The 23,198-nt window shown below is 50.8% G+C and overlaps 1 protein-coding gene across 1 annotated transcript in view; it reads right to left on the bottom strand.

Annotated features, from left to right (window-relative positions):
• AMPD3 (adenosine monophosphate deaminase 3) overlaps positions 1-20,844 on the bottom strand; it is a 35,227-nt gene extending 14,383 nt beyond the window's left edge. The window contains exons 1-5 of the mRNA XM_087821728.1: positions 20,624-20,844; positions 10,413-10,617; positions 7,059-7,221; positions 4,951-5,170; positions 2,738-2,867 (exon numbers count right to left, since the gene is read on the bottom strand). Of these exons, the coding sequence (XP_087677854.1) occupies positions 2,738-2,867; positions 4,951-5,170; positions 7,059-7,221; positions 10,413-10,617; positions 20,624-20,844 (939 nt within the window). The remainder of the gene's footprint in view (positions 1-2,737; positions 2,868-4,950; positions 5,171-7,058; positions 7,222-10,412; positions 10,618-20,623) is intronic.
• Between the last annotated feature and the right edge of the window lie 2,354 nt (positions 20,845-23,198).

The following is a 23,198-nucleotide window of genomic DNA, read 5'->3' as shown; positions in this document are numbered from 1 at the left end:
TGTGCTGGGCTCATGTGGATGCACAAGAGAAGGTCAGCTTGACTTAGGGCAGCCAGACACAGCTGGGCCCAACCACCTCAGCATGACTCGGCACATTCTGGGTCTTCTGGTCCTGTCCTCCAGCTTACCAGTGACACATCACAGGGGGTACAGTCTGTCTTTACCCTCCTGAGTCACAAGATGAGGGAGGAAAACAACTTCACAATACAGTAAGCATCCAAACTCTAAAATCTCCAAGATGATTATTTTTAGAACACGGAAAAGACATCACTGGATATCAGTATTTTCAATTTACTGCAAGATCCAAGTGCATTCCTTCTTTCACCTAACAGCCAGGTCTAAACAAACAGTAGAGTTTCCAAACAGGGCTGGTCTATGCCTGGCCCTGAGCCAACACTGACCGTTTCCATACCATGGCGGGCATCAATAATCAATTACAGCCTCTTTCCACTAAGCTTTGGGAGTAGCCTGAGGCAGCCACTCCCAATTGGTCATTTGACACAGAAGAGGAAACCCATTTGCTGTCCCTGATATGACACAAACCAGAGTGGATAACGCCTAATTCTACCCAACTCCCAAGCAGCAAGCACACTCAGACTCCCATTCTTAGCTCTAAACAGAAAATAATTTGTCCGTTACATAGCTGCTGGTTAGGCCTCATGATGCCATAACCCATGACCTGCTGCAATGTTGTAGGTACTTTCACAAATACTACCCACATCATGGCCATGCACAGCCCCTCAGAGCCCGGCCTTGGAGCCCCTGCCCCCTGACATTGCCAGACACCTAGGGAATGTGGAGGCCACCCTCCCAGCCCATCCTGGATTTCAGAAAGCCAGCTCTCCTGCCATAGTAGATGCTTCCAGGAGAAGATAAAACAGCCAGCCCCCAGGAGGCAGGGAGGGACAGACACTGCCTGACTCAGAGCAGACCTGGGCCTGTGTTTAGGGACTGGCTGTGGTGGCAGAGAACAGGCGACTGTGTCACAGCACAGCAGTCAAGGCCATCAATGTCCAGACAGCAAATTAACCCGAGTGACAGGGAACCCTGAGGATGAGCCCTACAAGGGCTCTCCCACATCGTGGCCAGAGAGCAGCTGGTTGGCCCAGGAATAGCCACTAGGACCCCACCTCAGAAGCCAATAGTGTCAGAACCAGTGCTGTGAGCAAGGACACCTCGGCCCAGGCAGCAGGAAGCAATCAGGCCCAGAGCATTCACACACAGAGGGCAGGGCTGCATTGGGCTTGGAAACCCATCTGTGCACGTGCTAGACATGTAGGTACATTTGGGCAGGGCCGAGAGGAGCTGGCATAGACACTGAGGCACCCACCTGTCTGAACACCTAAGGTGCACAGAGAAGGAACAAATGGTGCTTGAAGGTGAAAATGCCAGGTAGGTGGCACCTATGTACATCCTTTCACTTCTGCCTGGAGATCCCCAAACACTTCCATAAGCCTCAAAGCCCATGAGCTGAAGCCAAACTCTCATTTCTTAAGGATCCCATCCAAGTGGGAGTCCATGCCAGACTCCATGATGCTTAACAGACATGATCCTGGGGCCTCCCAGAGGGAGCCTTCTGTCTACCATTGCTAAGTGCTGCCCACCTGAGCTGGGCTTTCCCAGAGGAGCCACATCGTCTCCAGCCTTCCTCCCTTATCAAAGCAGATCCAGGGCGGGGCAGTCCACCAGAGGCCCCCTCTGGGACAGAGGCCCCTATGGAGATGATGACTCTACTGTGACTCAGGTGCAGACATTCCTCCTGCAGGCAGATAGCCTAATCCCCACCCTTCCTTCTGAGCTTCTCCCCCAGCTCATCACCATCCCCCAGCTGCCTCCCTGCTTCCTCTGAGAAACCCACAGGCCCCTGCATGATCCAGAGCCCCACACACCTCTGCAGCCTCACTCCCCCCACAGCCCACCATGACTCTCCCCCTACACCTGGGCTCCAGCCACAATGCACTATTTGCAGTTATGCCAACGCAGGACTCAGAGTCTCTCTCTTCGAATGCCACTTTCTCTCTCCTGGTATTTGCATAAGCTGTTACCTCTGCCCAGAATGCCATCCATTCCATTACCTTACCCCACCCTCCCTGGCTAAATCCTACTCTAAGTCAGCTCCGTTCTGGCCTCTCCCCAAAATCATTCCTGTCACAATACTTGGAACTTCTTGTAGACAGGAAGTGACTCTTGCTCAACATCAAATGCCCCATGCTTAGCACCACTCCCTAGCCTCACTGTATATTAGTTAAATGGAAGAAAATGCAAAAGCCAAAGACCGAGAACATTTACCACCTGAGCCCAGGCCAAGCCCTCGCATCCACTCTGGGGGAGGGACAGAGAGCACATATGCCTTTACATACACCTGATCCCAAAGGAAGCAGAATCACAAACTCCCAAGTCCCAAGAGGGCTTACCAGCCTTTTCTCTGCATGATGAATTTAATACACCCTCTACCTTAAAAGCAACCTGGCCTCAACTCACGACCAATTACAGGACATGCCCACTTTCCGAGGAAGGAGGACGCATCCGACAGGCACACAGCATGGGTGCCAAGTACCATCGGGCCTAATGGCCTAAGGCACAGAAGGCAACATGCTGGGCTTCCTTCTGCACATACACAGCACCTGCTCTGGCCAAGGACAGCCATCCAAGGGGACTAGCCTCAGACCTGCTCAGGGCATCCCCGTGGGTCGGGAGGGCGACCCGGAGGGGCCTGAACACTGGCCCAGGAACGCACCTTTCTCACATTGTAGAAGTCTCGGTGGGGGTTACTCTTCAACTCTTTGAACTCAGACATTTCATTTAACATCTCGTGAAGGCTGAATTTGGATTCCAGAAAGTTCAATCGCCGGTGACAATATGTTTTTCTGCAGGTTGGGAAGAGGGAGAAACCATAGTTGAGGAGAAGTGTCATCAAGGTCTCCAGCTTGTCCGCAGGGACCGACACCTTGGGTGGAAAGTCAGGAAGGGGGCGGCGAGGGGTGAGGCGGTTCAGCTCTCTGCCCACCCAGCTGAGCTGTCACCACATCTGTGTGCTCTGACATGAGTGGGCAGCTGGTACAGGGCAGTGGAGCTGACTCTGCAACCTCATACAGGTTCTTTGACTTCGGGCTCTGTGTGCTTAGGCAATTGATCTTGAGCCTCTATTTCCCAAGAACGAGTAAGGAGCTGGCAATGCCCAAGGTGAACAGGAGGGTTAAACTGGTCAGTGCATGTGAAGGGCCTGCCTCTGAGAAGAGTGGATGCTCAGTGAAAGTCTCCCTCCTTCGCTCCTTCCTTTTCTTTTCCTACCATCTATCCTCAGCCACCTTTAATTCTTTGAAAGCAGTTTAACTTCCACCCAGGAGATCAGTAATACAGCCAAACTCTCAGGCGTGACCTGCCCACCCTGGCATGCAAAGGAGCCACCCTCTGACCAAATGCCTCCCCCAAACCCCCAGATCCAAGGACCTCTCAACTCTGAGGTTTCATTGTGGGCAGATGAGAAATGTAGAGATGTTTGTTACTAGAACAGAAATCTGTGCTGGGACTGATGCCCCCCACCAGCTGGCAAAAAAGCTATTGGGGGTGGGTGGAGGTGCTCACTGCTTGAAGCCAACTGCCAGCCCGCACGCAGCCCGGATGCCTGGCCACACGCCTGTGCCCACAGCCACAGGAACCTTCAACCACAGTTCATGCCACCTGCTTCCTTGTGCCCCCCACAAACAGCAGCTCCTTTAGCATCCATCACTCAGACATTCACAAAGAGCGGCTGCGGCCCCAGGAACAGCCCTGTCATCTGTCAGCCACGATGAGCCCCAGAGAGCAGCACAGGAGCGTCTCAGGTCACAAGGGATTTCAAAGGTCATCTCGCCTAGGCCCTCTCCCCAGCAGGATTCACCTTAAACCCGTCACGAGTATACACACTTTTCCATGTCCAAACGTTGCTGACTGGTCACAAGATAACTCATGTCTGCACTTACATTAATTTAAGTATTTTTAAACACCTTGCTGATCACTCACGATGGAAAAGTAGCTGACAGCACAGGAGACTTCTGGCTCAAAATAGCCGGTCACCAAGGTGTTAGCCTCCCAGGCAGGACAGCCACTGAGCACACCCTCACCCTCTTTCCCTCTCTCCTAAGGCCTTCCCTCAAAGCTCCTCACACTGGCTGAGGTGAGCCTCCCGGGAACTGTCCTGCCCCCCTCCCAGGTCTTATCTGCCCTCAGATCAGTGAGGAGCAAGAGCCACCTGCCCATCCCCTGGAGCCCACTCTCCTCCCTTGGAGACTGGCCAGCCATTCTCAGTAAGACCCAAAAGGCAGAGCAAGAGAGAAGTTCCTCAGTGGTGACCAGCACCAACTCCCTCCCCCAGAGCCCTAGTCCTGCCCGGGCACACCCAGTACAGCCACTCAGGGTCCAGTCCTGCTGAACTTCCATTGCTGATTAGCTTGAGTGCTCACCAAGAAGTGAGGGGCCAAAGTCAAGAAGACAACTGCCTGCCCGGTTAGCACGAGCAGAGCCCACAAGCATCCTGGGGGTCCTGGCACAAAGTTCCCAGGCTCCCTACACCTTCCCCTCCAGAAAACCCAACACCTGAAGCAACAGCCTTCATTGTTCCTCCACCATCTACAGGAATGCCCTGAGCTGGTGACAGTTGCAAGGCTGTCATCATGCCTGGGGAGAAGGGTGACAGCCATTCTAAGCTGCACAGATGGCCACCAGCAAACAGAAGCTCCACCCCTATGTATGCAGGACAGGTAATCTCTAAGAATGCACCAGCCTTTGATGGAGATTGTTGCAGAAACCCACGGAGCACTGGGTAAAGGGGAAACCACTCTCTTTCTGGGATGGTTTAAGTGCGAGAAAACCCAGAGCAAAGGGGTCACCTAGATGGCTTTTCCCAGCCCCTTTCCTACAGAATAGCACTCGTGCAAGAAGAGGCAGACCGGAGGGAGGAAGCTGGCTTACGTGGGGCCGTCAGTGATCAGGGCCAGGATGTGGCTCATGTCCACTGTGTAAGTCTCCAGGTCGGGGTAGGGCAGGCTGTGGGGCTCCTGGCGCTCCAGCATCTTCTTGTTATCGTACACGAAGAGGATGCCCCCCTGCATTCGAACCAGGTAGCCCAGGTTGGGGGGAGCGTCATCTACACAGTAAGGGTCTTCCTGGGGCAGTGGAAGAGGGTGGAAGTCTGCAAAACAGGACTGAGTGATAGCAAAGTGCCCTTGGCCTCATGAGCTCACATGGGCACGTTCCTGGTGAGGCTTGCCCTGGTCTTCCTATAAAACCCACTACCCCCACCCACACCCACCCTCCCTGGCATCTCATACCCCTCTCTACAATTTATTTTGTTTCCTTAGCACCGACTACTATGTAAAATAATTTCACTTAGCTATCCTGGGTAGCATATGTTTGTTTGGTTCACTGCTGTATCCCCATTTCCTAGAACAGTCCCTAGAACATGGGTGGTGAATTTTTTTAATTTAACTGAAATGAGCTGAAACCTCCTGGGCTTGTCAGGGCCACCAGGTGTACTCAGAAGGGCATAACTGTCCCGGTCCTCCTACAGCTTCCTGAGCCTGGGGCCTGCCGGGTGGCTAGATGAAGCAGCGCCCCCCTCCCCCAGATGAGCACAGAATAAGACTCAGCTCCCACAGAGCAGGGAACGCCAAGGGCAGAGCTGGCTGTCCCATTGTCATGGATTGAGTTAGCCCATGGGAGGCAGAAAACTACTCTTGGCTACTTTCCAGCTATGAGACCTTGAGCAAACCACTTGACCTCTGATCCTGTCTGCTCACCTGAGGATTGCACCCCCCTGCCTTAACAGCCTGTGGCAAGGGCTGCAATAGTGGGTACAGGAAAATGCTTTGTAAATAGAAATGCCTGACACATAAATTATACGGCATTATTCTCGTAATGACTTTTCCTGACTCTTGCTAAGCATTATCTCTGACCAAGAAACAGGTTATGCTTAATAGCAGTGGAACTGGGGGCCTCCGCTCTGCTCAGGAGTCCCTAAATGTGCCAGTGGCCTATGAGATGCAGCCAGGACAAAGACCTGGGTGAAGCCACAGCCTCCACCCCACCACACTCACGCTCAGGACCCCTGGGAGCTCTGTTTTGTATAAAGTACATGTTTGACAGTCATCCATGTCTGCCTTTGCCAAAAATGGGGCAGATGGGATCAATGTCCCTCAGACAGACAGGGAAATGGGCACAGAAGGGCTGAGATTTACCCAGGGCCCCTGGTGGTAACAGATGCTCAAAGTCCAGGTCTCAGAGCTTCCAGGAAGCCAGAGATGGCAGCAACTACACCCAGGAGGTAGCCTGGGCCACAGGCACTGGCACAGACCACCAGGCCCTCAGGGGATCCCCCATCACCAAATTTCAATTATCGAGGTTTCCTGTTGTCCTCATTCATGTTACTTAGTTACAGTCTCTATCGGTCCTAGGTCCTTCACAGGCCAAACAGAGCCCATCAGAAACCATCCTGCCCTCGCTGATCTCCCCTGCCCCAAATCCACAGCATAAACATAGGCTCCATTTACTGAACACTCCCTAGATGCCAGAACTGCACTCAGTAGTTCACATACATTCCTTCATCTAATCCTCTCAGCAAGCCCAGAGGACAGGTATTATTCGTATTCCCATTTTACAGACTGAGAAACTGAGGTTTGGAGAAATCCTTGCCCAAGAAAGTGGCAGAGCTTAGGTCAGAGACTACTTCCCCTGCCCTGGAACGTGCCTCCTGTAGTTACCCTCACCCCACCCTCCCACCAATTCAGCACTTAATGTCTGATCGTGTTGTTTTAAGTACCCCACGAGACTGCCTGTCTCTCTGAAAACTCCCATGATCCGGACTTTCATCTCTCTCCTAACTTCCACAGCTCAGCTCTATGCAGGGTGAGACACGTCGAATCAAACTTGAGGAAGCCAGCATACTCATTATAGGAGAACCCAACACCAGAGCCCTGCCCTTACACCACCATCTGGGGGAAATGCGTCCAGCCAGTAAAAAGTCCTGACCAATTCTAGGGTCATGTCCACTTGGGACCCCACCTGCAGGCACAGCGTCATACCTGGGAGGCCCTCTGCCGGAGGGGCTGTGTCCGCCAGGGGACGACCCAGGTACTGGGCCGTGGTCCGAGGGAAGCGGTGATAGGCAAGCCGGGCATACTTCTCCCGGATCATCAGGGCCTTGGCCAGGCTCTTGGCGGCCTGCTCATAGTCTTCCACGGTGATCTGCAGAAGAAGGTGTGCAGAAAAGAGTTCACGAGTTCTGTAGTTTCTGCAGAAAAGAGCTCACCGGCCGGAGACCAAGGTCTGCTGCAAGGCTCACCCTTGGCTGGCAGCTGGGAACTTAGGTTTCTGGAACATTCCCATCATTCCCTAGTAAGAGTGGTTCATTGTGCCTAAACTGTTTGCACAAACAGGTTTATGTGGAACACCTGATTTCCTCCTGGGAGTCTGGAATGTGGGGAAGCGCTATGCAGATGTGTGACCAGCCTCATAAAAGCCTTGGGCGCTAAGTCTCTCAAGGGCTTCCATGGTAGATGACACGTCACATGTACTGTCACAATCCAATGCTGGGGAATTAAGTGTGTTGTGGCAACTCCACCGGGAGAGGGCCTCCTCTGGACTCCGCCCCAGGGACCTGTTCCCTGGCTGGTTTTGCTCTGTATCCTTTCACCGTAATAAATCCTCAGCTTTGTGCTGAGTCCCCGAAGTTCTCCTAGCAAATCGCTGGCCCAGGGGTGGTCTTGGTGACCCGACACAGGGGGAGAATTGGGGAAGGAGGCAGGTACTCCGGCCACGACACCCACAGCAGGCCTCCAGTGCTGCTGATTAAGCACAAGCCTGCGGCTGCACCCAGCACACGAGGCAAAGCCTGGACCCCGTCCCACATGAGGGTGGGCATCATCGTTCTCAGTGGGAAAATATATGGGTCCTTTGGAGGTAAAAATAAAAACTCCTGCATGCTCACTCTGCTGCTCTGCCACCCCAGGCTCCTGATTCATCTGGCACCCCAATTCACCCAGGCAACAAGCACTTACGGACACGCGTCATGTGCCAAACCCTCTCCAGAGATTTCATTTGGTCCTCACTGCAACCCGTCTTACTAATGGGGGAACCGGGACCCAGAGAGGATAAATCCCCCACCAGAAGTCACAGTATCAAACCTCAGGGCCTGGTCGGGCTGATTCCCAGAGCCCAGGGATGCTCTGCTTTCCTGGAGCTGCCTCTTGTTCAAAGATAAATGAGATAAACTCCCACCGCCCAGTGGGCGCATCCATCTTAGTCCGTCTGGGAAGGATGCATGGGGCAGAAATCTGAATGTGCTGGGGAGACAAGCAGCTAAACTGTCATAACAGCGGATACAGGACACAGCAGAGAGGGGACAAGATGGGGGTGTGAGGAACTTAGGGAGGCTGAGGCCTGGAAGTGTCTTCCTCTACTTTAATTAAAAAATCTTTTTAGTTTTGAAATATTTAAACATACAGACAAGCACTGAAGGTAGTTTGACAGACACCCATGTACCTGCCTTCCAGAGTGAACAACTTTAATATTTTTCACCATTGTTTCAGATCTCTTACAGGTTTCAATAAATCAGTCATCACAGACACGGCTAAAGCTCTACCCCTTCCCTCCCCCACCCCGCTCCATCCTCAGAGGGGGGAAGCTGGTATATCTTTCCCATGCAGGTTCTTATCCTTTTACTGAATCTTACTCCTTGCTTTTTGCCAAGGAAGTAGCTTCTCCTTTCCTGACTCCAAGTGTCCCCAGGAAGGTGTGTTAATTCCATTTTAGCCCTTCTGGTGGACGGCTTTCAGTGGATTGCTTCTGAGAGCAGCAGAAATAGACGAGCAACACAACCTTAGACAAAGGCAAACACACTGTTTGCAGAACTGATGGACCCGGCACAGAAGGGGCTCAGGCCACAGCTGAAGATATCAGGGAGGGTGCTCAAGATCCCAGGGGACCAGTGACCACCATCCAACTTGTAGGCACCGCAGGCCTCATGCCTGACAGCACACCCACTGGGAGCCAAGAAGATCTACAAGGACAGCCTATCTGCCATAGACTTGCAGCTCTCTGGGACCAACTGCCCAGTTCAGGGGCGCCATGCCCTATGATGTGCCAGCCAGAAGACTGACTGAAAGAAGACAGTTAATATCCCAGGTCAATGTCCTCCCATTCAGCTAGCTGTCAGCCCACCTCGACGCTCCCTTTCCACTGCTCTGCCCACACGCCAGAGGCTGGGGGGACACCAAGGACTCCTGGGCAGGACACTGCATCTTCAGGCAAGGCCTGCATTGTTTCCAACTGAACCAAAATGCCCACCCATAGGCACTTAAATAAGATCCTACACATCCACCCAGTGAAATACTATGCATTTGTTAAAAAGAACAAGGAAGTTCCTTATCTAACAACATGGCATTATCTCCAAGATGTACTGTTAAGTGAAGTGAGGCTCAGTTGTGTAATGTGCATAGTAAACTACCATTTGTGTACAAGTAAATAAACTATGTGTACATAATTAATTGTAGGTACACAGGCCAACTATGTGAGAACACACAAGAAACCAAAACCAAGGGCTGCTTCTGAGAAAGAGAATTGGGAGGCTGGACAACTGATATAATTTTTGCACCTTTTAAATGTTATACCATATGCAAGGATTCTCTATTGCCCAAAAAAACAATATATTTTGTTAAAGTAGGGAAAATTTTGTAAGCGGAGTCGTAAGCCACTTTGCTTTCTCAGGTCCACTGCATATGCTAAAACTACTGTTTAAAAGGAGAGAGGATAACTACGCCAACTGAGGCACCGGCAGTAGGCTGAAGGCCAGGGAGATAGAACCAAACTTAACCCCACACTAACTTCCGTGATATTTCTCTTCCCGAAGCCATGAAAATGCATCGTCCTACCAGGTGAAATCAGGGCACTTCCAGTGACCGCGTGACTGACGCGGTGCCCGCCAGCTCGTGCACGTCCTCGCCGAGACCCTCTCCCTGGCTGGGGGTGGCCTGCACCTCAGGCGCTGGGCGAGCGCGGGGGAGGCGCTGAATCAGCAAACCAGCCAACACCGGACTTGGAACCCATTCAGCATTTGGGAAGCTGCCTCAATGGGCTACAGGGTCAGAGAACTACGGAGCCGACGGGCCATGGCCACGGCGCGCCAGCTCACAGCTCAGGCCTCCTCACAGGGTGGACAGCGCCCTAGACACCCATACTCCACAGCCTCAGCCAGGACCGCCCCCTCTGATTCCTATGCCTCCAGCCAGCTGCCTCCCAGGCACCCACAGACCAGGCCAGGGTTCAGGGCTGTGTGGAACCCAATGGCCCAAGGGGCTCTGGCCTCTGCACAAGGCACACAGGACCCTTACATGGCCCCCGGGGGAGCCCGCGGAGAGGGGGAGTGGGAGACACCTTACCCCGGCACAGTAATCTCCGCTGATGGTTACCCGCTGGTACTCGGGCATGGCATAGGGACCAGGCACAGACTGGGAAGTGGCTCCAGAGACCACAGGGGTTGTGGGAGACATGGCTGGAGTGGTTGTCGGGGGGCCCTTCCAATCTTGCTGCGTTGGCATTTGCAGAGACAGGGACTGGGACCGAATCATCTTGAAACTTTTCTTTCTAAAAGCCAAGCACAAGGAAAAGTGGAGATGTCAGTAGCTAATTGGGGTGAATGACAAAGAGTCTTGTTACGCACATGGCAGGAGAATTCTGCTCAAATTAATCACTGATGCTGACCCTACGTTAAGAAGATCTAATTATCTACACCTTCGTCTTGCACACACTTGCATAAGATACAGAACAGCCATCCAGACACCCATCCCTGCAGTCACCAAGAATGGCTCTCGGCTGTTTGCTCTGTTAGAGTAGCGGTGTCTCAGGCGACAAGGCAGACCACCCTGCAGGGGTCTAACAGTCAGACAGAAGAGGTCAGGACAATGTCAAACCAACCAGCATGCTGTCTTCAGACAACCCAAACTCTACGCCCCAGTGTATGACAGTCTCAGGAAGGACTGTGAACAGGGTCACAGAGAGAAGTGGCACTGTATTTCAGAGTTAGAAGTTTGGAGCATTGGTGCCAGAAGACATCAAGGTGATGGACCAATCCCACCTCCTTGTTACGTAAGATAAAAGTCAGGGGCCCAGAGATGGGAAAGGCAAGGTGGCAGCTAGTCTCCCCGCTCCCTGGTACCTGCTCTACCCGGTCACCCCTGCTGCTCCTTCCTCAAGCCTGCCATGTGCCTTCCTAGCTGCTTCTGCCAGGCAGGCACAGAGCCATGTCTCTGTCATGGAAAACGAATTAATCAGCATCAATTTCCGGTCCCTCTGGACCTGTCACCTTGGCACCAAAAGATGATTTCATGAAGTCTGGGAGTAGACACAACAAGGTTGTTTGAAATGCCACACGCTCATGCTTATTTGCAATGCTGATTTGTGAATACTCACCTTTCTCATTAACTAAATAGTAATGTTTCAAATGACAACACCCCAAGTCCTAGGACCCCAGGAAGGGAGTTAACAGCAGTGAGGTGAGGCCTGAGCACTCTGCTCTCCCATGTCTTTCTGCCTCCAATGGAACCCAGCCCCTTGGCATTGCCACCCAGTGGTGTCCAATGCCAGAAACAGGGTGACTACTTGCCCTACCTTGTGCCAGAGGGCCCAGAAGCCTCGTAAGTATTTATCCCACTACAACCAGGGCCTAGAGCCACCGCAAAGGACTCGGTGACAACCATGACCCACCAGAGTCTATTGAACCCCTCCCTCTTCTCTAGGCACCAGTGACACCTGTAAGGTATGGGAAATCGGTTAATCTCTAAAAGAGCCTCAGGGCTCATAGGAAGCAGCTGACTTCCTACTGGCTCTTGGCCAGACGTCCTCACAGACCCACTGACGAATTTTCAGGAACCACAGTTCTTTTCCCTGATTATACACCCTCTGCTTGCCATGGCGCTCTTGTTCCTATCACCTCTTTGGAGACAAGGCTGTTTACACCTGGAAAATAGAGATGAGGAGTCTGTCTTTGCCCTGCCCCTGGCCCTGCATAACAGGTGCACTGGGTTGCTTGGGAAACTCCGGCCCAGGCTTCCCCAGCCTGCCATCCATTCATCACACAGAGCTGAGCCAAGGAAGATGCCAACTCATGTCAGTCCGTCATCACCCTGAGTAATGAGGTTCTCGCTTTGGCATTGCCTGGACATTCACATTTAGAGGAAGAGCCATAGTTTAGGCTCCCTCTCACATTCTGACAGGCTCCCTCGGGTCCCGTGAGACTGGCTTCTGTGTCACTCACATGCCTGCCAGGTCACTGTTTTTAATCTCTATGCCAACTTCCACACATGCCTCAGCCAGTGCCACCTGATGGCTGGTCCCGCCAAGGAGAAGCAAGGTGACACGTAAGGTGAGCAACAGGTATGAACAGTAAAAAAGCCCCCTACTCTCAGAAAGCTGGAAGGCTGACTAAGCCAACACCCCACCAGGCTAGTCCTAGGAATGTCCATATTCTTCTGCCCAGTGAGGAAGCCAGTATCCACCTGCTAGTGTCCAAAGAATTGTCCTTCTTGAAGACACCCATTTCGGCTCCAGCCTTGGTCTTCAGGAGAGTCCCAGATGTCACATGTGAACACTCATGGGCCAGAGCTCAGACTTTGCAGACACAAGGTTTAACACCAGATGGATCAACTCCTCCTCAGGGCCCACTCACCCTAGGCAAAGGCTTGGAGTCACCGGAGCTAACTACTAAGCTTATATCTCAGATAATTGGGAAATGGAGCCCATGGAGGGGGCCCTGTGCTCATTTTCTCTTCCTGCGTGACAAACTGCCACAGCTGGATGGCTTCAAACAACACCCACTCACTGGCTCACAGTTCTGCAGGTGAGAAGTCTGGGTGGACATGGCTGGGCTCAATGCTCAGGGTATCAAAGGCCAAAATCAAGATGTTGGCCATGCTGAGCTCTTACCTGGAGACACTGGGAGAAAATCCGCTCCCAAACTCAGTTAGGGTGTTGGCAGAATCCAGTTCCATGGGGCCACAGTCTGAGGTCCCTAGTTCCCTGCTGGCTCCTGGGCAGATGTCACCCTTATTCTTGCACACAGACCCCTCCACCTTCAAAGTCAGGCATAACACCTGGTTCTGGTTCTCCGAATCTCTGATCTCTTCCTCTATGACCACCCTGGGAAAGCTCCCTGCTCTAAGGGCTCATGTGATTAGGTGAGACCCACCCGGTAACCTCTCTATCTTCAGGTCCACTGTGCCACATACCACAGCATAATCACAGGATTGATGTCTCGGGTACTCAAAGGGCCTAGAGATTAGAAAGGGACATCTCTGGGGGCCATTTTAGAAATTCTGTCTCCCATAAGCCCATATCTTGTTCCATTCTATACAACCGAGGCTCAGCCAGCAAAGGTGAGAGCAGCAGGTGTGTGTGCGTGTGTGTGTTCACACACCATCCTTCTTTCCCTGTCAAAACTACCTGAAGCCCGTGTCACAACAATAAAAGCTTACCATAACCATTATCTGAATTATAGAACCATGAGGTCTCCTGGCTAGAAAGAACTTTAAAGATGGCACACTCTAACCCTCTCACAAAGGCACCTTTTGCTTGAATACCTCCAGTGGCAGAGAGCTCACTACATTTCTGAATAACACATCAGCATTCAATCATCGTTCAAAAAACATCTGCTAAGCACCTACTCTGGGCCAGACCAGTGTTAGGCACGTAAACACAAGGTATTAGGCACGTAAACAAAATATGATCTGTTGCCACTGTTAAAAAGCACTTCCTTATGATGGGCCAGGATCCATCTGTCCACAGTCCCACCTGCTGCACCTCATGCTGCCCCTGGGGCACCAGAGTAAGCTGGCTCACTCTGCCACAGCTGGCACACCCCCTTGTTCCCAGCCCACATTCCACCTGGCAGACACACACTCCTGCCAAAAAGCTGGCAGGGTGTGGAGCTATGAGGACACCAGCTCCAGGCCAGCCAGGAAGTCCAAAGGGCCTGGGAGCAGCTTTGTCCTCTTGGGCCACAGGGACCTCCTTGCCTGACCAGGTTGTCAGCACGAGATGGTGAACAGCATCGCTCAGTTGTTCTGATGCCCCACCTGCTCTATGGCCCTTGGCTGCCTCTGCCATTCACTGTGTCCCACCCTGACTCGGCCCCATTCCCCAGCCCTCCTCAGCTCCCAGGAACCAGGTGGCCCGGAGTCTTGAGTCATAACATCTGATGTACACACCAAACCCAAGTGAAGAATGAGGGCCCTCCGTGCTCTCCTAGAGAACAGCCAGCATCTTCCCAGGGCCCTCGGATGCCCACCGCCCTGTGGAGTCTGCCCAGAGGACTTCCAGGCAGGGAGCTGCACCAGAGCAAAGCTTTCCCCAAAGGCTCTCAACTGTGTACAGTGAGCCTGGAGGCCACCTGTGGACCCCACTCCATTCAGTAAACGACTGTGTGCCAGGCCTTGGGAGTAGATGGATAGGTAAAATACAGCCCCTGACTCCAGGGGCTGACTGGCGATGGCACTGACGGACAGTTCAACAGACTGTCATCATTGCCATCACATAATGTGGTCGGTGTGGTGAGAAGCCCTGAGAATTTTGGGATCCAGAGGAGATAGCTAATCTAGACTGGGGGTGGGCACAGTGGAGCAGCAGGGTCAGAGGAGGCTCCCTGCATCATTCCCAGAGGGAGAGAGGAAAATTCCAGAATTGGGAGGCTTGTTTGAACCCCTCCCACACACACACAGATCGTCCTGGCAGCCCCTACCCCTCCAGATGAGATACTCTAAGGGTTCAGGCAGGAGTCACAAACAGCATGGGTTTTATTAACAATGGAATCTGAATGCCATCAGGTGGGGCAGGCAACTCCCCAGGTCCACAGGCTCGCCTGTGCCCACTGCTTCCACTGTCACTGCACTGATTCACGTGAAAGTGAGGACCCCAGGTCCAAGGAGGGGAACGGCCGAAGAGCTGACACCCACTCTGTGACTGAGACCAGAGGAGAAGGCGGAAACAGCTGACCACGACGCACGATGAGCCTGCCGGAGGGCCATGCACAGGGCACTGGTGCCCACAGACAGCGCCTACTCCTCTGCCTACGCCCGTCCACGTGAACCGCCACCTCAGCAGGTGGGCGGAGCTCTTATTTGCACACCTGAAGCCCAGCAGGTGTAAAGCCTCAGAGCCTCAAGCCCAGCTCTCCCTCCACTGCCCTCTGCTAGGTAACCAGCCCTCCCCCGTGGCTGTCCCAACTCCCTCCGCCTGACCAAGGGCGGGTCTCCACTCCCCTGCCTCCTCCCTGCCTCCCCTTCCCAAGGCCTTTCCAGCTGCCCTTCCTCCTGAAATATCCCAGAGGTCAAAATGAAGTACAAGCTTTACCACCTTTTAAATTAAGTCTTAAAAGCTCCATTCTCAACATGAAAAGCAGATGAATTGACTGTTTTCATATGAAGCTCCTTTGTCAATGCATCTGAATGAAAAGTTGCCTAACCCTGATTAAAGAAGTTTCATAAAATAAAATGACCTAACAACACTTTAGCTGGGCTATGCTCAATTCATAACAAATATCTGTTTATCTACTTTACTCAGTACATTCTTGAGAAAGTAGTTGTTCTGGAGAGCTAATTTTTTTAGATAAAGTCTGTCCTCTTTATACCCTAATTTTAAAAAATATCAACTTTGGTGCCGGTATTTTTACAATGAAAATCATAATTGCTGCATCTTAGAGCATTCTGAACATAATCTGAAGTTCTCTTGGTGACTCAGGGCCATCGTTGCACAATCCAGTCACCGTCTTCAAGGCGTTTTGCTCTGAGACTGTTGTGCTTCAAATTCTTCACCTGCTCTTCATAATTACTCTGTTCCCTCCCTCACTGCTGCCTGTCAACTCATAACAATAACAAAAACAGGAACACTGGTGCTGTTCCAAGCACTGTGCTAAGCAGTGATGTGTATTAGCTTCTTTAATTCTCACAAGGCAAGCCCTTTAATTATCCTCATTGCACAGATCAGAAAACAGGCTCCTGTGGTTAGGATCCTTGCTCAAGGCCACACATAGTAAAAGATGGGGCTGTCATTTGAACCCAGGGGACGGGCTCCACAGCCTGGCTCGTAATCACCACACATTACTTCTTGACCTTATCTCTAGAAGTCCTTCTCTCACTTCTAATTTGCTTCCTTAAATTTGTGACAGGATAAGAAACAAGATAACCAAGCTTATTAGAATCTGTGCAAAGCAATAATAAATAGGAGCTCGGATGGGAGTATTGGGGGATGACAGCTAAAAGGTATGAGTTTCTTTTGGGGATGATAAATATGTTCTAAAATTGATTGTTGTGATGGCTGCACAACTCTGCAAATGTAATGAAACCATTTAATTGCACACTTTAAATGGGTGGATAGTATGTTATGTGGGTTGTATCTCAACAAAGCTGTTTAAAAAGAAGAAGAAATAGAGGCAGGAGCACTAATGTGCATTTTAGTTGCTCAGAAATGTTTCATGCTGTCATTGCTGGCAAGGTTCCAGCTATGTACTTGTGTGGGGTAGGTGAACTCTGGCTGGGTAATAGGATGAGCTTCAAAGTGAGCAAAAGGTAGCTTCTGGGTACCACCAGGCTTTTCCTGCCTTCTTGTCTTTGCCTCCTGACGTTGATTCCATAGATAGTCCACCCCTCCCTCTCACCTTGAGCCATCCCTGAATCCCATAAAGACCTGGACAACGTCACCTGCCAAGGAGGAAGGGCCCTGTAGCAAGCCATCCGTGCTGGCCTCCTGCTTGGGGCCTAGCGTGTAAAAACAAGTGCTTCTCCGAGCAGCCTGGAGCACTGGCTTTCTGGACTTGGCCCCCAATTCTGGAAGGGTGATGTCTGAGCCTTGCTCAGTTCTCACAGCTCCTGGGATCCTACACAGCAAGCTGCCATAGTGTACATCTTTCTTACAGACCAAGTTGTTCTCCTCTTTTGTAAGAAGATACTTTACTTCCAGGTTCTAGCTTGTGCTTTTACAGTAGACTTAAGAAGAGTCCTTTTTTATTTTTTAATAAGAGAGAAAAAGGACATGGTTGTAAAAATAAAAAATTTTAAAAGCCTTCTCCAAGCACCAGGAATATCCGGCTTATCAGAGGAGCCAGGGCGAGGGAGGGCTTTTTCCAAACTGGAAGCCCCGTCTCATGTCACAGTTTGAAACACAAGCCCACTGACTGCTATCTAAAGACCTGCTGCTGGCTGCAGGCCTGTGAGCTCCTGGCAGGAAGGCTTCACATCGCCATTTATACTCAGAATGTCAGGGAGGAGCTAGAGATGAAGGGGAGGCTGGGGAGAGGGTTCCTCCACAAAACTGGCCACACCTAAATATTTGCATAACGGTACCTCTGCTGAGCAGGGAAACAGAAAGACAGAACTGGGGCTGCACAGCCCGAGAGGACACTGAGACATCAGCCAGGTAGTCCAGGGACCAGGCTGTCACTGGCAGAAAGAAAGCCAGAGGGTAGAGTGGAGCTTTGGCCCAGCTTCCCTCCATCTCATTCAGAAACCAGCAATTAGATCCTGGGGAGCCACACCCAGTATCATTCCAGGGCCTACAGATGGAACCAAAGACCGCAACCCTGACTAACAGTGGGAGAGCCTTGTGGGCAAAGTGTGGGGTTCTGCATTCAAAAGACGTGTGTGTGTGTGTGTGTGTGTGTGTGTGTGTGTTTTAATGCTCCGTTTTAGATGTCTTTTGTTTATTGCTAACTTTTAAAAAATGTTTTAAAATTCACATATATTGCCAACACCATAATAAGAGTGTTTATTTCTTGATAATCTTTTTACATATTTCATTATAATATATGTATATACATTTTACTATGCTTTATTCCAAACCTTTTTCTTTGTTTCCACAGCAAAAGACATGAGTTTTAGTCCCTGCTCCGTCACTTACTTGCTATGTGTCCTTGTGGAAATTAATCTAACTTCTCTGAGCCTTAGTTTCCTAATCTGTAAAATGGAGGCCATAAGAATATCCGCTTAATAAGATGTGGGGATTACAGGAGGAAGGTAAACTGCACAGCCCAGGTCTCAGCCCACAGTAGGAAGTAGCTGCTGTTCTGCCCGTCTCCACCTCGGCAGCAGGAAGTTGGACAGGGAACATATACATGGGGCTCACTGTGACCCAAGCACTGTCCTAAGCCTTTTAGAGATGTTAATTCTCTCATTCCTCATGACACCTCATGAAAACAATTACTATTACCATGCTCATTTTATAGATGAGGAAGAAACTGGGGCACAGAGAGGTTGCCTAGTTTGCCCAAGGTCACAGAGCATACTAGTGAGTGGCAGAACACAGTTGTCAGGGAGCTGTGGCCACCGCGACGTGGTATCTGTGGTGGCAGAGGGGAAGCAGGCGTCTTTCCTCCGCTACACACCCAATGCTCACCAACACGGTCGACTCCTGGGCTGGACTCTGGGGTGCAGTGGGAGCCAGATACACTCCTTAAGGAGCTTCCAATCAAAAGGGGGAGACAGAAGCAAACCAAGGCCACCACAGCCTAATAAGTAGGGACAGAACAACATTTCTGGAGAGGAGTGTGCAGAGAGATTTCTGGAAACCATGGAGCACCATGTGGTCTTGGAGGAAGAAGCCTTCCATTGTGCTGTTAGCCTGGGCATTGATAAGAAGAGGACAATCTCTTTTTACAGAGGTCAGGCCCAGTGTCACTCTGTAATGGAAATTGGAGTCAGAAGCCTCTTATTCCTGGTAATAAAACTGTCAGGGGTCCTCATTACTAAAGATCTAAAATGCTCAATTAATAAGACACAGAAGGTCCTTCAAACCAGTCAGCCCATAAAGTCGCCCTCTGTGAAGCCGGTGTGGTGGGGACAAGGGTCTCTACAGTCAGGCTCTTCTTTGCCCACCAGGGATGACCATGCTGCCGAGCCCAGGGCCACCCCACCTCTCCCAATACAAGGCTGGCACTCAGAGTTGGCCAATGACACCAACAACCCTTTCATTTCATGGGTTCATAGCCCCTCTGAGGAGGGAAAGTACTTATCTTCTGAGTGATGAAGCTCTGTTCTTGCCTTTATTCCAACACTCGACTTTTACTTCCTTTCCAAAAAAGTTAAGGAAAGACTGAACTTCTATGCTACCAAGAAAGGAGAGGACTTGCCTTTAAAAATAAGGAGGTACCACAGGAAGAACCTGAAAGCTGACTAGGTTGCAGAAGAGACCCCAGTTCCACTAAGTAAGCTATTGAAGTTTGCAGCGTGCTGGCCAGGCAGGGGCCCAGCTAGAGCCCCCCCAGACACTTCATCAAAGCTTTTTTAATCTTTCATTCTGCCCTCCCAAGTAAGATAAACTGTGAGAGGGTGAGGGCTCCCATCCAAACTTCTCATCAGGGAGCACAAGGCCAGTGTGATCTGAGGCCCGAGGTGATGGCACTTACCCTTTTAACCACACCTCTATCCAACATGGGCCGTGAAGATAGGGGGCCTTTATCCTGGCTCCTCTCTCTGTAAGGCTTTCACCCCACTTTGCACAAAACCGGTTCCTTTACACCCTTTAAGTATCAGCTACAATGTCACCTCCTCCAAGAAACCTTCTCTAACTACCCCATCTGAAAAAGGACTATCTCCTCCCCTACCCCCCAAAACAAACACTCTCCCCCCCCTCAATTCCTGTTCATCTCCTTCAGAGCACCTGGCCTGGGCCTGGGCCTGTTTGTCCTCAGATCCACTCCTTACCCTCCCCTATTTCCAGCTATGCGTCAGCTGGCTTCTGGCTAGGTTTGGCCAATGGCAACCACTGGGGGAAACTAACTGGAAGGTGCCAGAAGGATTGAAGCCAGGTATCTCCTGTGTCTATCTCTGCCTCGGGAGGCATCTCTGCAGCTGTTGCTTTTCCTCCTTGGCTCCAGTGACCATTGGAAAGGCCACTGAAGTTCCAACTTCTCCACCCTCTTTCCACTGTCCCTCCAGCTTACAGTGGTAACTGTTTCCTACTGTGCCTAATCTCTGGGCTACCTCCCTCTCCCCTGCTTGTCTTCTCAGTTCTCTATCACCTCTGTAACCAACTCCCTGCATGAAAATCCTATTTCCAATACTCAAGTGGTTTCTGTTTTTCTGATTAGACCCTGACTGATACAGCACATAACTTATCATTTTTAATTAATTTTCCAGTTACTTCATTATTGTCTAGACCAACTGTAAACTGTACAGGGGGGGCAATTACATCTATCGTGTTCATTAGTACATCCCTATTTCCCAGCACAGAACTTGGTAAATAGTGAACTGAGTTAATTATAATGCAAAGTACTTGTCAAGTGATGAAAAGTAAAATCAAAATTTCCCAAGAAATCCTGAAATTTCCAAGAAGAAAATGGAAACTTCATTTGGAAATGGTGTGTATTTCTGTACTTGATTCATTATGAAAACAATAGCAAAGAGTGGTTTTTTATCTTTTCAGCCAAACAGAGGCACCGAAATGTCCTTCAAGAAATAAGTGGTGGTGAAGTGGTTTGGGTTAAGAAATAAACTCAGCTCCCAGGGGCAGGTCCGTTCTCATGAGCCGCCTCAACTCAGGACGAACGTCCACAGTCTGCCCGGGTCTGCACAACTGTGCACACGACAGCTGAGTGGTGGGGACAAACCTTTTCACGGTCTCCAAAGACTCCTGCTCCGCCAGCTCCTTCTGCAGCTCCCTCTCTTTGGCCTCCTTCTGGCCGATGGGGCAGTCCTCGGGCACGGTGAAGAGGGACAGGGCATCTTTGCTGTCCTCTTCTCGGAGCACTTTAGCAAACACCCTCTCGGCCAGGAGCCGGACTTGCTCGTCCACCTCGGAGATGTTCAGCTTGGGGAATTGGCGCGGCATCTCGGCTAGCAGAGAAAGCACAAGCATTAACCTTCACCAATCACTGGATAGCCTGAGTCACAGTGGGGGGGAGGAGAAGGTGCTGGAATAAGGGCTAGGCCCCAGTCCTTGGGGCCAGCTGTCCACTCAGGATTTCCCCCAGCAAAATCCAGCATGCCGATTTTTAAAACTAGTTCAACAAGCAATTGGATGTGAAGAGTGTAGGGCCACTTTCATTTCATGAGAAAGCAAGCGTTCAGAAGTCAAAGAATGAACTGTCTGCCCAAGCATGCTTCCATTTGCCTGAACTTGGGGAATCTGAAGCACCCCAGCAGCCTTCCTTTCCACGCTTTGTTTCCCGCACAGGGAGGGGAAAGGAGAGTTCAGCACCTTTCCTACAGACTATGAGGAGGCCAGTCCAGGTGCAACAACCACCAAACTTCACTCCCACTGTACAGAGGGGAAGCCCAAAGGGCTTAATGATTAGCTTAAGGTCCCCAAGAAGACAGCAGAGCCCTGGGGAATCCAAGGCTGCATTCTCCATCACATAAGACAAGGCCTTTTGCTGAAAAGAATTTGCAATCATGGTTCCAGTCTTCCAAGCCATCTGGAACTTCTAACAAGACACAGCATGTAAGATACAGCAGTGCCCCTTTATCCATGGGCAATATGTTGCAAGACACCCCCTTCGTGGATGTCCAAAACCCCAGATAATACTGAGCCCTATATAGACTATGATTTTTTATACATGCGTACCTATGATAAAGTTTAATTTATAAATTAGGCACAGTGGGAGATTAACAATAACTAATAATAAAATAGAAAAATTATAACAATATACTGTAGTGAAAGTTATGTGAATAAAAGTTATGTGAATGGCTTTGGGGCCATTATTAAGTAAAATAAGGGCTACTTGAACACAAGCACTGCAGTGCAGTCGATCTGATGACCGAGCCGGCTAAGCAACTAACAGCAGGAAGCGTCTACAGCGTGGGGACACTGGACAAAGGGATGATTCACGCCCCGGGTGGAACAGAGCTGGGTGACATTCATGATACTCAGAATGGCATGCAATTTAAAACATATTGTTTATTTCTGGAATTTTCTATTTAATATTTCTGTACCACAGTCGACCGCAGAAAGTAAAGCTGTGGATAATGGGGGGCCACTGTAAAGGTTTGGACACAGGGATACTCTTTACCTTTCACAGCCCGGCTGAAAAGTCACTTTCTGAAAGAGGCATGCCCTTGGCCACCGCCCTGCATATGGGTTCCTTACTGTCAGTAGCTGGCCTAAATCACCCGGTTCGTTGCTTTCTTTCCTGTTTTTCTGCCTTTTGGCTTCTTTTTCCAACAGTTACATAGCGTTTATTAAGTACATTCTGCCTTTATACTTATTACTCGGTTAAGCCAGTTATTCCCATTGTACAGATTACAAAATGAAGGCACAGAGAGCTCAACTGCCAAGATCACACTTTTAGTAAGTGAGCAGAGACTTATGCTGTTCTCAGCCTTGGCTCCCCTGTCCCGTTGCTCTCTGAGCCTCTGCTCAGGGATGTGGACCCAGCACCTGGTTTCATTTGTACTCTTAACCACTCTGCTGTGCTCCTTCTCTCGGTCCATCTGGGTGTCGGGGCAGGTGTCCCCACTGTCACTTATGGAATTGGTGAATACTGAATCCTTTTAACAGCCACCTCGCCAGGAGCAGCTCTGAAAGAAGAGCTTCCTGTCCACCTATTACCACGGTTTCTTTAGGGAAGATTTAAAGAGGGAAGTGGTATTGTCAGCCCCGCAGATGAGAATGAAGGTGAGACACGCACAGTTGCATCTGGCAGGGAGAGGAAGCAATTACAGGGGAGGAGGGGCTCACTGAGCAACCTTGGACAGTCATTCTCTGCATCTCACCGTTTTCTCAGCTGTGAGATAAAGGAACTAGACTAACTGGTCCCCAAGGCCCTCTCGGTTCTAAATGCCATAATTCTAGGCAACAGAGGGATTTCCAGTGCTCGGGAGGCTTGCTGCTCAGGTCTTCTCTGCAGCACATGGGTCTAATTCATGACACACACAGGAAGGACGAAAGCAGGCTAGTAACGGACATTCAGAGAACATCTGTGGGCCCCTTAACTGTGAAACCAATTTCCTCCTTCCCTGCACACCAGGACCCTGCCTTTCCTGGGTCTCTCTCACCCTCAGGGGTTCAGTGGGAGGGAGCTGGGTAGAACATAGGCACCTGGGAGCTGGTTAGGACGGAGGCACCTGACACACCACTGTGCTGGTCTGCGGTGGCGGAGACCAAGACAACGGCAAAGGCCAGGCCTGCAAAGAGGAAGAACAGAGCTGCCTGGAGATCGCCATGTCCTGATAGCAGAGAGAAGG

This window comes from Miniopterus natalensis, chromosome 11 (assembly GCF_054644295.1).
Source record: "Miniopterus natalensis isolate mMinNat1 chromosome 11, mMinNat1.hap1, whole genome shotgun sequence".
In the NCBI taxonomy this organism is placed as follows: domain Eukaryota; kingdom Metazoa; phylum Chordata; class Mammalia; order Chiroptera; family Miniopteridae; genus Miniopterus; species Miniopterus natalensis.
The sequence above is the reverse complement of the archived record's forward strand: the minus strand, read 5'-3'. Positions and strand labels throughout refer to the sequence as shown.